A 12633-nucleotide genomic window follows, 5' to 3' on the forward strand; every position below is an offset into this window, starting at 1 on the left:
AGTTAACCTCCAAAGAAATCTTGGCCGGAGATTTTCCGAAAAAAATTCTCAAGAATTTCTGAAGATTTCTAAAGAGAAGTTCCCAAAGGAATTTCTTGATATTTTCTCAATATGATATTCATAGAAATTTATTTATAAAGGGATTCCTGAATGAGCTCTTAAAGAAATTTGCAAAAAAGCTGCTCAAAGGAATTGCAGAATGAATTACCTAATTTACCTAAAGAATTGCCGAGGCCTAATTTGCCAAGGGAATTGACAAAGTATTTTTTCAGAAGACCCGGACAGAAATATTCACAGAAATCCATAAGACATTGTTGATGAAATTTAAAAAAAGGTCGAAGGGCATACCAATATCAAACGAGTTGGCTGATCTATTCTCCAAGGAATTACCGAAGAAGGAATTTCCAAAGATATTTCCGAAACAATTGCTGTAAAAAAATAAAAAAAAGGCATTACTGAGTTAACTTCCAGAGAACTTGCCGAAGGAATTTCCGAAGAAGTTATCACGAATTGCTAAAACTATTTCTAAAAAAATATCCCAATGTAATTTCTTTATATTTTCTCAATATAATACCCAAAGAAATTGATAAAAAAAATCGTGAATGAGTTCTTAAGGAAAGTAGAAAGGATTATCTTAAGAATTGCTGAGGCCTAATTGGCCCAGGGAATTGACAAAATATTTTTCAAGAATATGACACCCAGAAATTTTCAAAGGAATCCATAAGGCATTGTTGACGTAAGTTTTAATTTTGAAAAAAGATTTTATTGGAGTTTCATGATGGTTCTTCAAACTTCATTGAACCATTTTCTTGAAAAAGTGACTTGGTAAGTGAAAATATGACATATGACACCGGGATTTTTTGACTGAGGCTTTCCACGGACCAGCACGAATCCATTTTAATCGATGTTTTTCAATCAACTTGATATTTTTGTATACTATTCCTTTATATGTGAGAAACCATTTTTTCATATCAAAAGTTCATATTTTGCCTCGACTAACTTTCAAATAGGGCCTATGAAAAAATGGAACACAAGCAAATAAAAAATTATAACACGGAAACGGGTTGTTCGATCGGTTGTCTTCAGCAAAGTTGTAGAATAATATATGGCGGCTCTCAGAAAAATACACATTGAAAAATTTATTTAGTTTTTCTTCTAAAAAAACTGAATTATGTTACTATAAATTAAATATCTCAAAAAGTTATTTTTTTACCTTCGTGGTTTTTTTGTGAGAATAAAGTTCATTCTGTTAGCAATCATCTTTAAAATTTTTATAGTGGTAAAAAAATGTCCAAAAAAGTTATGGTACTTTGAACATTTTCGGTTGCGTGTTTTTTAGAGTGTATGACGAATTTCCCGCAAACTCGATTTTAGGATTGGCAGCACCCTATCAGAATTCAATGGAATTTTGTAGGTATGAAGACAATGTACTTTAAAGCAACTTTGCATACTTTGTTTTTTTTTTTAATTTATCTACACTAATATTTGAAAAGTTTTTGACCATTTTTTTTTCACCAATGTAACTTAAAAATAACATGACCTACAAAAAAGTGTGGTATGGGTGACTTTAAGGAATTTGTGTGAACTTTCAAGTAAAAAATTGAAATATTGAAAAATCAATTCCTACACACTAAAAAAAGTTAAAAAATAAATTGAAGTCAATTTGGAATACATGCCCATTAAGAATAGAATTCAAAATGGATCAAAGTAATTAAATTGGTATTATCTGAATCTAACACAACACAAAATGTTTTTTTTTTGAGTAAATCCAATTTTTGGGTATTTTTACATATTAATATTGAACATAGCTTTATATGTTTCAATTATAAATCTATCCAGTGCAAAAAGTATAATTAAGGATTCTCTTTTGAAATTTTCTTCCATTGCTCACCAGCAAGAAAAATATCTTTTCTTCGAAGAAATTGTGCACCGGAATAGGAGAATAAAATAAATACTTTGCATTAGATAGAGTTGTGAATCAAACATATGAAGCTATGTTTAATTTAATATACAGGGGATAGACAAAATGATCGGGACAGGCAAAATTTTCACTTTTCAAAAAATGTTCAAATAGCTGTAACTTTTTGAAAAGTGCATCGAAAAACCTGAAATTTCTACTGTAAGTTGATCAATTAGTTGTGTATCGATGGTCCAATTTTGGAAAAGATCGGGCTATTCTTTACGAATCTATAAATATTCTAGAAAAAGGTATAATTATCCGATAGCCAACTTTGAGCTGTTATATCTCCGGATGCAATAAACCGAATGCAATGAAATTTTGACCATTTATGACTTACATAATGAGCTTCGGAAAACGTTTGACATAACTTGAAATTATTAACAAGAGACAAAGTTATAGCGATTTTATTTATTTAATGATTTTTTAGAAAATTGGTCTATTTTTTAATATGCATCCCATTACATTTTCAATTCATTACCGGTTATGTTGTTACTTTCCATCAAAACATATTTATATACAAGTCAATAAAAGGGAATTTAATTGAACTATAATTAGAATCTTGCATTTTGAAACGATGTTGAAGTTTTGGAAAATTTGTTGTTTTATTAGAAAAATAGTCTAATCGTTATAATTTTCTTCTGTGTGAACAATGTGAGGTTATGTCAAAAGTTTTCCAAAGCTTATTATATAAGTCATAAACGCTCAAAATTTCATTGTATTTGATTCATTGAATCCGGAGATATAACAGTTCAAAGTTAGCTATCGAATAATTTTGACTTTTTCTAGAATCTTTATAGCTTCGTACAGAATAGCCCGATCTTCTCCAAAATTAGACCATCGATAGACAACTAATTGATCAACTTGCAGTAAAAATTTCAGATTTTTCGAGGCACTTTTCAAAAAGTTACAGCTATGTGAACATTTTCTGAAAAGTGAAAATTTTGCCTGTCCCGATCATTTTGTCTATCCCCTGTATGAAAAAACGCCCCGGATAAAAACTTTTGTTATCTACCGAAGAGAAACACGCAAAATGATGACATGAAGTATTTGTTGTTAGGTACCGTCCATTAAAGACGTAGCATTTTAGGGGAAGCTTATGATATTGCTAGGAGCCTTCTATTAGGTATGGGAGAATATACTTTAAGAGGGGAGGAGCTGTCAAAAATTGGCCACTAATGCTACCGCGATTTCGAATGCAATTAATCACCTTTCACAGTTTTTGACGTCATATGTTTGACTAGTTAGCGATATGGTCAAACTCAAACATTACAGGAAAAAGGTCCAATAAGGACCGAAACGTCGGGTTAAGAAATTTTAGACTGAAATGACAATTAAAGATATCATCCAACGTACAGTCGATGACCCAAAGAAAGTCAAACTCAAAGCAATAAAACAAGTACGACCACGATTCTCCTCAATCAACGAGATTGAAACTTTTACTACAAATCATTTTATTGCAATAGGTAAATATTATTTAGAATAAAAAATCAATCATTTTGCTTTCGGGATGAAATTGATCAGTAAATGAAATACCTTTGCATGTGTCAAAAATATGTTTTTTACCTGCATTAGCCACCCCAGAATGCGAAATGTACGCAAAACTTTTACGAGTTTTCTTAATTTTTAATTATTCAAGGTTTAAGTTTAATAAATTTTAGGAAAACGCCTTAAAGTATGCACTTTCCATACTGAAAAAGTGATTACTTCCGGAAAAGTGCAATTTTATGTATAAATTTGAATATTTATAAAATTTTTGATGATGAAATCGTGTTTAGCAAACACGGTAGCTAAAAGCATCCATTCGAATATTCATTACATGTGCGATACAGCCACGGTAACAAAAGTTTGAAAGGGTCTTTAAAATTCGCCAAACACGCAATTATGGAAAATATTGAATTTAATACAGAAATATGTAACTAATTGACTGTAAAACATGTAACTCATCATTCAATAATCCTTTAGTCAGATGATGGTAATTTTCTACAAATTGTTTTAAGTTTAAAGCAATATTTTTGACAAATAAAAATGACCCTCACGTCGATCAATTTAACCCGAAATCACGGTACCTCGGAAATGCTTTTCTTCAAAAGTGTCCATATTGCAATACATGGCAAAAATTTGAATAATTACAAAAATGTCAAGTTTTGCAAATTGAAATAATTTTTCTTATTTGCATTTTTTAACCTGTAAAGCGTATTGACATTATTAATGTTATGAAAGTTCACATGATTATCTAAAAGTCACCCATACATAACTTTTTTGTAGGTAATGTCATTTATAAGTTATATTGAGTAAAAAACGGTCAAATACTTTAGCCCTTTTCAAATATTAGTCTAGATAAATAAAAAAAAACAAAGTATGCAATCTTGCTTTAAAGTACATAGTCTTTATACCTAAGAAATTGGGTTTTTAAATTTTGAAAAATGTATTAATTTTTTGTTTTTATACGAAAGAGCACTTTTTTCTGAGCCACTATGATTTTTTTCAGATTTTTAGAACTTTGTTTTGGTACCTAAAAACAATTTCAAAAAGATTTTTTGAAATCGCCTTTTGACAGCAGGGCAACTGTTTGACAGCTCCACCCAGTACAAACTGCGACGAGGGGTGATTCGGCAAATCGCTCCCATACAAAGTTTAAATTGATTTTTAAATGGGTTCCCGGACTCCAAAATACATGAAAATTTGGATTTCGGCTCAGTTTGAGATGCAGATTCAGAATATCGAATTAACTCAACACCGTTAAAGAAGCCAATTCCATCGGATTCTGAGACTGTTTTGCCAAACCTCTACGGCGAGTTTGTGTGAATTCGTCATACACTCTAAAAAACACACAAACGAAAATGTTCAAAGTGCCATAACTTTTTTTTGTACATTTTTTTACCATTATGAAATTTCTACAGATGGTAGCTAACAGAATGAACTTTTCCTCACAAAATATCACGAAGGTAGAAAAATAGCTTTTTGAGATATTTAATTTTTAGTAACGAAATTCAGTTTTTTTAGAAGAAAAACTAAATAAAGTTTTCAATGTGTATTTTTCTGAGAGCCGCCATTTATTAATCTACTACTTTGCTGAAGACAGTTTTCCGATCAAACAAGCAGTTTCAGTGATATGATTTTTCATTTGCATGTGTTCCATTTTTTCATAGGCCCTATTTGAAAGTTAGTCGAGACTCCATAAAAAGTTTTAATATGAAAAAATGGTTATTCATATTGATTAGAACAGCTATGCAAAATTATATGCAAATCAAAAATGCGAAATTAAAAAAAATGGATTTTTTTCATGCTGTTTCGTGAAAAGCCTCAACTTCATTGAAGGATTTTTTTTAATTTACTGTTTTTGATTTGATTATGTATGCAGCAAAACGAAGAATACTGCTTATATTCTTTCAATAACAAGTACCTAGTGAAAGCTTTTAAAACTGTTCCGAGAAAAAAAATCGTTAAGTCAAGATTCTTTTTCAATTTTTTTTTGCGATTTTGTCATTTTAGGCTGTTTTTTTTATTTTCTTGAAGTTAGAAACTCCAATTTTCAATTAAATGCATGCATTCAAACTCTTAAACAAATATGATCATTTAATATGCTGATTGGCATAACACCAAATTGTCGAAGAAACCACCAAAGAAATTGCTTACGGAAATTCCAAAATCTGCCGATTAATCATACAATTGTATTGCAGAAATAAATTAAAATTAAAAAATAATAAGCCTGAGGAATAGCCAGGAGCATTTCTGTAGGAATTTCCAAATAGTTTGCCGTAGAAAGCTTTGGAAGAATTGTCGGAAAAATTCTCAAAAAAATCCGAGAACATTTCCAAAATAATCGCTAATCTAATACCCGAAGTAATTATCAAGAGACATGTTAAAATATTGCTGAATGAACAACAAACAATTTATAAAAAGAATTATCGAGAATAATTGGCAAAGAGATTTTCAAAGCTACTCATGAAGGCATTGTTGAAGGAAATCACAGAGAAAAAGCCGAAGGAATTCCCTGACATATTCTCAAAAAAAAGCCGAAAGAAAAATTAAAAAATGCTGGAAGATTTCCCAAAAGCTTTGCTGAATGAACTTGCCAATTGCCAAAGGAATTCCCGAAAATTAAATTCAAGAAGTACCCTGATGAATTGTTCAAAAAATGTTAAAAGAATTAAAGAAAAATTATGTACTACTTCCTAAATAAATTTAAAAAAAAATGTTGAAAAAATTTCCCAGAAAAAATGCTGAATGAATAACTGAAAGGATTGCCGAATCTGATCAAATTTCATAGGTATTCCTTAGAAGTTTTTGAAAAAAAAAATGTCAGAGAAATTACAATAGGGAATTTCTAATGTAATCTCCTTTAAAATCAAAATTCTGAAATCTTTTATTGTTATTTTGTGATGATTCTTAAGACTTCCTTGAACTTATTTTGTTTGGAAATGTTACTTAGAAAGTGAAACACAGTTTTTTTTTATTATCGTAGAGGTTTGGGTCGAAGGGTCTCAGATTTTCACAGGCAGGGCTCATGGATATATGAACAAACAAAAAATGAGAAAAATTCAGGATCGCATGTTTTTCCGGAAAACTCAGGTTGATTTTTTTTTCGTTTTCCACTCACACTACTCTGAAAAATCATCGAAGCACCGTAGGAACAAGTTTTTTTTAGAAAATAAAAGCAAATTTTCTCAAAAATCAAAAAAAAACTATGCCAGAATTCGTGAAAAATGTTCAAAAAAATATTTTAGAGAAGGTTATTTCATAAGCTTCAATCGCTGAAATTTTTGGAATGTATTTTTTTTTTGTTTTTGAGTTATGGCCAATTTTGTTGGAAAATGTTCAAATGTGCCATATAAGCCTTTTCTTTGAAAAATCATAACTCGAGAACAATGCATTTTTTTTGAAGAATGAAGGCAAATTTTCTCAGAAACCCAAAAAAATATGAAGCAGAAGTTTTCCACGAAATTTTTCGCCGTTGAGAAAATCCATAAAGAAAAGCCGGAAAAACTATGCCCGAACTCACGGAAAATTAAAAAAAAAAATTTGAGAAGGTAATTTTATAAGCTTTTTTATCTTTCCTGAGTTATGACCAATTTTATGAAAAATGACCATGTACGCATATATTATATGGCCATTTTTCACAAAATTGGCCATAACTCAGGAACGAAAAAAGTGCATTCCAAAAATTTCATTGATCGCTGAAATTGCTGAAAGGAGGCGTTACAGGACCGCTTTCGGGGTTTTTGAAGGATCTCAGGTGCGCTACATAAGGCCCCCGAGAGATTTTCAGAGGGTTTTCTGTAACATTTCAGGAAGTTTCAAAGGATTTTCAGTAGGTTCCGAAAGCGTTACAGAAGCATTTTTGGGGATTGCGGAGGATCTCATGTATGTACGTTAAATTTGGTTGGGGGTTTTCGGAGGCATTTCAGAAAGTTTGAAAATTCTAGAGGCGTTGCATGTGCGTTTACCCGAGTTTATGGGGTCTCAGCTATGGTACAGAGAGTTCGAGAAGGGTTTCAGGGGCTTTAGAGTCATTTCAGAAAGTTTCCGTAGATTTTGAGCGAGTTCCAAAGAAGTTAGAGGAGCATTTTCGTGGGTTTAGGAGAATCTCAGGTGCGTTACGAGAGATCCGAGGGAGCTTCAGGATATTTTCGTAGGCATTTCAGGAAGTATCAGAGATTTTTCAGGGTATTTCAGAGGCGTTACTGTGGCGTTTTTGGGGGTTTCGAAAGGTCTCAGATCCGTCACGGGATGGCTAAGCGGGTATCAGGGGTTTTCGGAAGCATTTCAGGAAATTTTGGGAGCCGTTTCAGAAAGCTTCAAAGGATTTTCAGCGGATTTAAAAAGTGTATGGGCCACTTTACGGAACGACAACATTGTTGAAGTTGATATTGATATCCACGGATTAGGACACCACCTCCTATCAAATTTTCATTCATAAAATCGGCTCGTTAACCCTCGAGCAGTTGCGTCTTCGGCCACCTCATTGACACCATACTCACGCTGTTTACCAGCAGCGTGCTTTTTTCATGGTGCGTGCACTCAGTACACGACGCGACTGCCCCCGGGTTAAATGGACTATTGAGGGATTCCACAGGATCTAAGGGGCGTTACAAGGGGTTTTGAAAGAATTTTAAGAGGATTCCAGAAGCGTTTTAAAGCGTTTAATGAACGTTTCAGGAGGTTTCAGATGGGATCCATGACTGATTACGTTTGTAGATCTGATGAGCTATTATCAAGGGAGCTCTTGAAGATTCTCAAACAGAAATTGAACTATCACTTGATAGCACAATGTTGCATGATGTGAGAGCAAAAAATCCATTAAAACCCAAGTTATTCATCCAATTATCATTGATTTATGTTCTCCCTGTTTTAGGCATAAAGTGTATTATTAATCGAAAATCTTTGGTTTTCGTTTATACTGGTTCATGAGCTCTGAGCTCTTAATCACAATTTCATACTAAACAATCGTTAATTCCTTCCCTCTCTTCAATTTTCCCCCCTAGACACTGTCGAAAAGGAGATCATCAAGGAGGGCGAAAAGCTGAGCGACATCCTCTCGATGCCCGTGAAGGACGCCGTCGGCCGCGAGGTGGACGTGGACTACAGCGAGGACATTGCCAACGTGCGGGACATCCTCGATGCGACCATTTCCCGGTCGCGAATCTTCGTTGAAAGCGTCGAACTGCAGCGGCTAACGCTGGACCAGATCACCCACATCTACAAGTACGAAACGGACGCCGAGACGGCCCTCCAATGGATGGACGACCTGTACAAGGTGATGCTGCGGTCGCACACGCACGTCGGGACCAACGTGTACGAAATCCAGGCGCAGAAGGACGAACACCAGACGTTTCAAGAGACGGCCAAGGGGACGTACAACTACGGATGCCAGCTGTTGAACGCCTCGCTAGCGCTGAGGCAATCATGCAAGCTGGAGACGGATCGGAACATCGAAATGACCCAGAAACTGCAGACGACATGGAAGCAGTTTCAGGCGGTCAGCCAAGAGCAGATGACACGGTTGCGGGTTTCGGCCGTGTTTCATCGAAGCGTTGAGGAGCACTGTAGCAAGTTGTACGAGTTGAAGGATAACGTGTTAAGGATCGGACAGATTGAGGAATCCAGCAGGAGGAAAGTGAGACTGAGAAAATGTTTGACCAGTAGGGAGCGGTTGCTAGTGGAAGTGGGCCGGATGGTGCGGCTGGGGAGACTGCTGAAAACGAGACTGAAGGAACCGTTTCTGTTGGACGATAGGGTTGAAACGTGAGTATTATGACAAGTAGTAAGAAATCTACAGGAGCAAAAACAAAAATTTGACACATTTCCAAACATGTTGAAAAACTGTTGTGTTTGCTTTGGATTAGTGATCTTCCGTGTGACACTCTAAAATTATTGCATATCGTTGCGATGCTTCAGTATTGGTGTTCAACTTTACTTGGATTATGTTCACTGTTCAGCTGTCCCGTCTGGTCTCGTGAGAGTATTTATATACCAACTCATCAGCGTGCAGTTGAAAGGGTGTTTTGGTAGCATATGGTGTAACTCTTTTTTTGGCGTTTTATTGCCGTCAAGTGGAAAACTACAATACTCGTACAATCGAGATTTAATAATAACCCATTAGAGGAGAAACTCTGTGGTTAGTGAGTGTACGCGAATTTGGAACGGGATGCTTTGGCTACACTGTTGAGGAAGGTTCTTCGATATTTCGGTAGGGTGGCATCTTTTGGCAATGATAATTTAAAACTGAAATGAATGTCTTTTGTTTTTCTAATAGACCATTTTCAGCTCAACGCAGAAATCACGTAGACGCGACCTGTTTCAATTCAAATGAAATTTTGCTCATATATTTATGAGCTTCTATATAAAAGTGTTTTTCATGTAATTCGTTTTGCAATATTCTTCACCTAATTTTTGGAGAGGGCGTATGAAAACATTTTTTTTTTGTTTGCAAAAAATCACAACTTGAAAATAATTAAAATAGGATTGAAATGATTTATTTTTTTTTTACTTGATCATCTATTTAGGGCTCATGCTCCAACAGGCATAACGGAACCGAATTCAGTTAAAACTATTTACAATTTCATGTTTTTGTCTTATAAACTATGTTAGTCTTGGGGAACCGTAAAACTCGCGGTTCGGTGGAGGTTAGGGGGAACAAAAATATTTGAGGAAAGGATAGGGTGATGGGGCTTTTCGTTGACATGTGGCAGCTTGGTGTGGCGTATTGCTGCTGGTCAAACGTAGAGTGGACAAACAACCTGTAACGACGACACATACAGACGATTTTTGAAGGGACACGAGGTGGACAAGTGGAGCAACAAGACTGGGATATCAAACGAAGACTTCAGCTTCAGCTTCAGCTTCAAGAAGTCGTACACAAGCTTCATACGCTCAAGATCTAGTTTACCCAACACATCTCTAATGTCTTCCTTTTCTGGTTTCCCTCGGGCCCTGAGGGATGCACATAAATCGGATCTGGCTATACCGTATTCGGGGCATTCCCACACAAGATGGTTGATATCTTGATAGCCTGCACCACAGCTACAGTGATTGCTATCTGTGAGCCCTATTCGATAGAAGTGCGAGCCCAGAGAGTAGTGATTGGACATAAGTCGACACATTATCTTGATAAAATCTCGACCCATATCCAACCCCTTGAACCACGCCGTCTTTGATATCTATGGGAGAATTGAATGTAACAACCTGTCCAACTCTCCTGCATCACATTTTTGTTGCCAACTGACGAAGGCATGCTGACGAGCAATCGAAAAAAAAATCATTGAAGACGATATGACGGTCATAAATATCGTCTTCCATAGCGCCCATCTTGGCGAGTGAGTCCGCTTTCTAATTGCCTTTCTCATTTAGATTGAGATTTCTATTGGAGTTTCTCCCAGTAGGTCCTTTCTGTGTTGGTTCTGGTGTGTCTTTCAGAGTTTTTTTTTCCCGAATTTTTGCTGGACTTTCTTCCATGATTTTTTTTTCGGTATACTATTTGGAATTCCTACAAGGGCTATTACATAATACTTCTCGCAGTTGTTCACAAGATTTTTTCCAGTGATCCCTTCCTTGAGTGATCCTTCTAAGATTGTTTTATTCTTTACAGACTTTCTCAGGGTTGTTCCTAGAGCTCTGCCCGCAATCCCCAAAGAAAAATGTCCCGTAATTGTGGGTGCTCCTTTAGAGATTTCTTTGATAGTTGCTCCTGGAGTTCTTGCAGGGATTTTTCAAGAGTTTTTCTCGGAATGTCTACTGAGATAAGTTACGAAGTGTGTAGTAGGAAATTCTCGGAGAAAGACAGGAAGGAATCTAAGTGAAAATTTGAAAGAAGCTCCGCTAAGATCTATTGGAAGAATCTCGAGAGGGACTTCGGAAGCCAAGAATCTCGCAAAATTCCAGAGAGAAACTGCTGGAAAGCTAAGAATAATTCCCAGGAGGTGTGCCTGAATAGACCCCATGAAAAAGTCATGGAAAAATCCTGGGAACTCTAGCAGAAATACCAGGAACAACTTTCGAAAATCTCAAAAGAACATTGAAAAAATCTCGCAAGGAACTATTAATTTTTTTCCAAAGCTGCTGTTATTTTTCAGTTCGTTTATTTAAGGCTCTGCGTTCAATGAAAACTTTACGGAGCCGAGTAACTATAAAATAATTGAAAATTATTAAAAAAAAACACTAATAATGAGTTCTTCGGGCACATTTCGTCCTGGGGGCATTCGAAAATAAAGTGCGTTTTAACAAATTTGTACCACTGTACATATTTTTCTTATCTTTCTGCGCTCTCACAAACATAGAATCATAATTCATGTTAATATTAAATGTTTTTGAGAAACTCATCTTCATGCGCCTTCATTTGTATAGAAAAAGTTAACTTCGTGAGTTTGGCAACTTTTTTTTTGTACTCCCGATTTATAAAAAAAAACTCTGATATCAAGACTTCTTTCAAGAATTTCTTAAGGAATGCTCTCAAATTCAAGCAATATTTCAGGAATTTCTGAATAAATTACACTCATTCGTAGAGGGTAATTATTCCTCGAATAAGATTGCCTACAAATTTCTCCAAAAATTTCAAAATGCGATCTCAAAATATATACCAAAGATACATTAAAAAATTTTCTCCAGGGATATTTTTTTAGTTTCAGGAATCAATTTAAACATTTCATTTGTTATTTCCCTGAAATTTTCCATAATAATATTTTGAAAAATTTAACGTGGATTGGTTCGGAAATTGCTGCATAAATTGCTTCTGAATTCCTTTCTGATTCCTTCAGAAAAAGATTCCCCCAGAAATTTATCGAAAGATTTTCTGAGAAATCCATCCATTAGAATCTTTAGATATTCCTCCATGGATTCCAGTAACAAAATCTCCAGGTATTTCTTATGAAACTCTTCCAACGATTGCTACAGAAATCTGCCAGGAAATTTTCGGAACTTTCGCTAGTAATGTCTTCGAAGATATCTCTAAAAATTCCTTCAGAAACTCTTACAGCTTAGTAAACTCGTAGTTTCCTTTAAATTTTCTTCGAAGTTTTCTAGAGATTATTCCTGGAAATAATTGAAGAACTCCATTATAAAACCTTTCTTGGATTCCTACTGAAATTTATCCATGGATTTCTTTAGAAATTTCTCCAGAAATTCTTTCAGAAAGTCTTACACGAATTCCTTTTAAGGTTTATTAAAATATCTTCCAT

At 34.8% G+C, this 12633-nt stretch overlaps 1 protein-coding gene across 9 annotated transcripts in view; it reads left to right on the forward strand.

The window, feature by feature from the left end:
• The window catches only part of LOC109419679 (titin), a 556752-nt gene that overhangs the window by 196814 nt on the left and 347305 nt on the right, over positions 1-12633 (forward strand). For all 9 annotated transcript variants that reach the window (XM_062853862.1, XM_062853867.1, XM_062853868.1 and 6 more), the window contains exon 7: positions 8446-9205. In XM_062853862.1, coding sequence (XP_062709846.1) covers positions 8446-9205 — 760 coding nt within the window. The remainder of the gene's footprint in view (positions 1-8445; positions 9206-12633) is intronic.

The sequence above is a fragment of the Aedes albopictus genome, chromosome 2 (genome assembly GCF_035046485.1).
Source record: "Aedes albopictus strain Foshan chromosome 2, AalbF5, whole genome shotgun sequence".
NCBI lineage: Eukaryota > Metazoa > Arthropoda > Insecta > Diptera > Culicidae > Aedes > Aedes albopictus.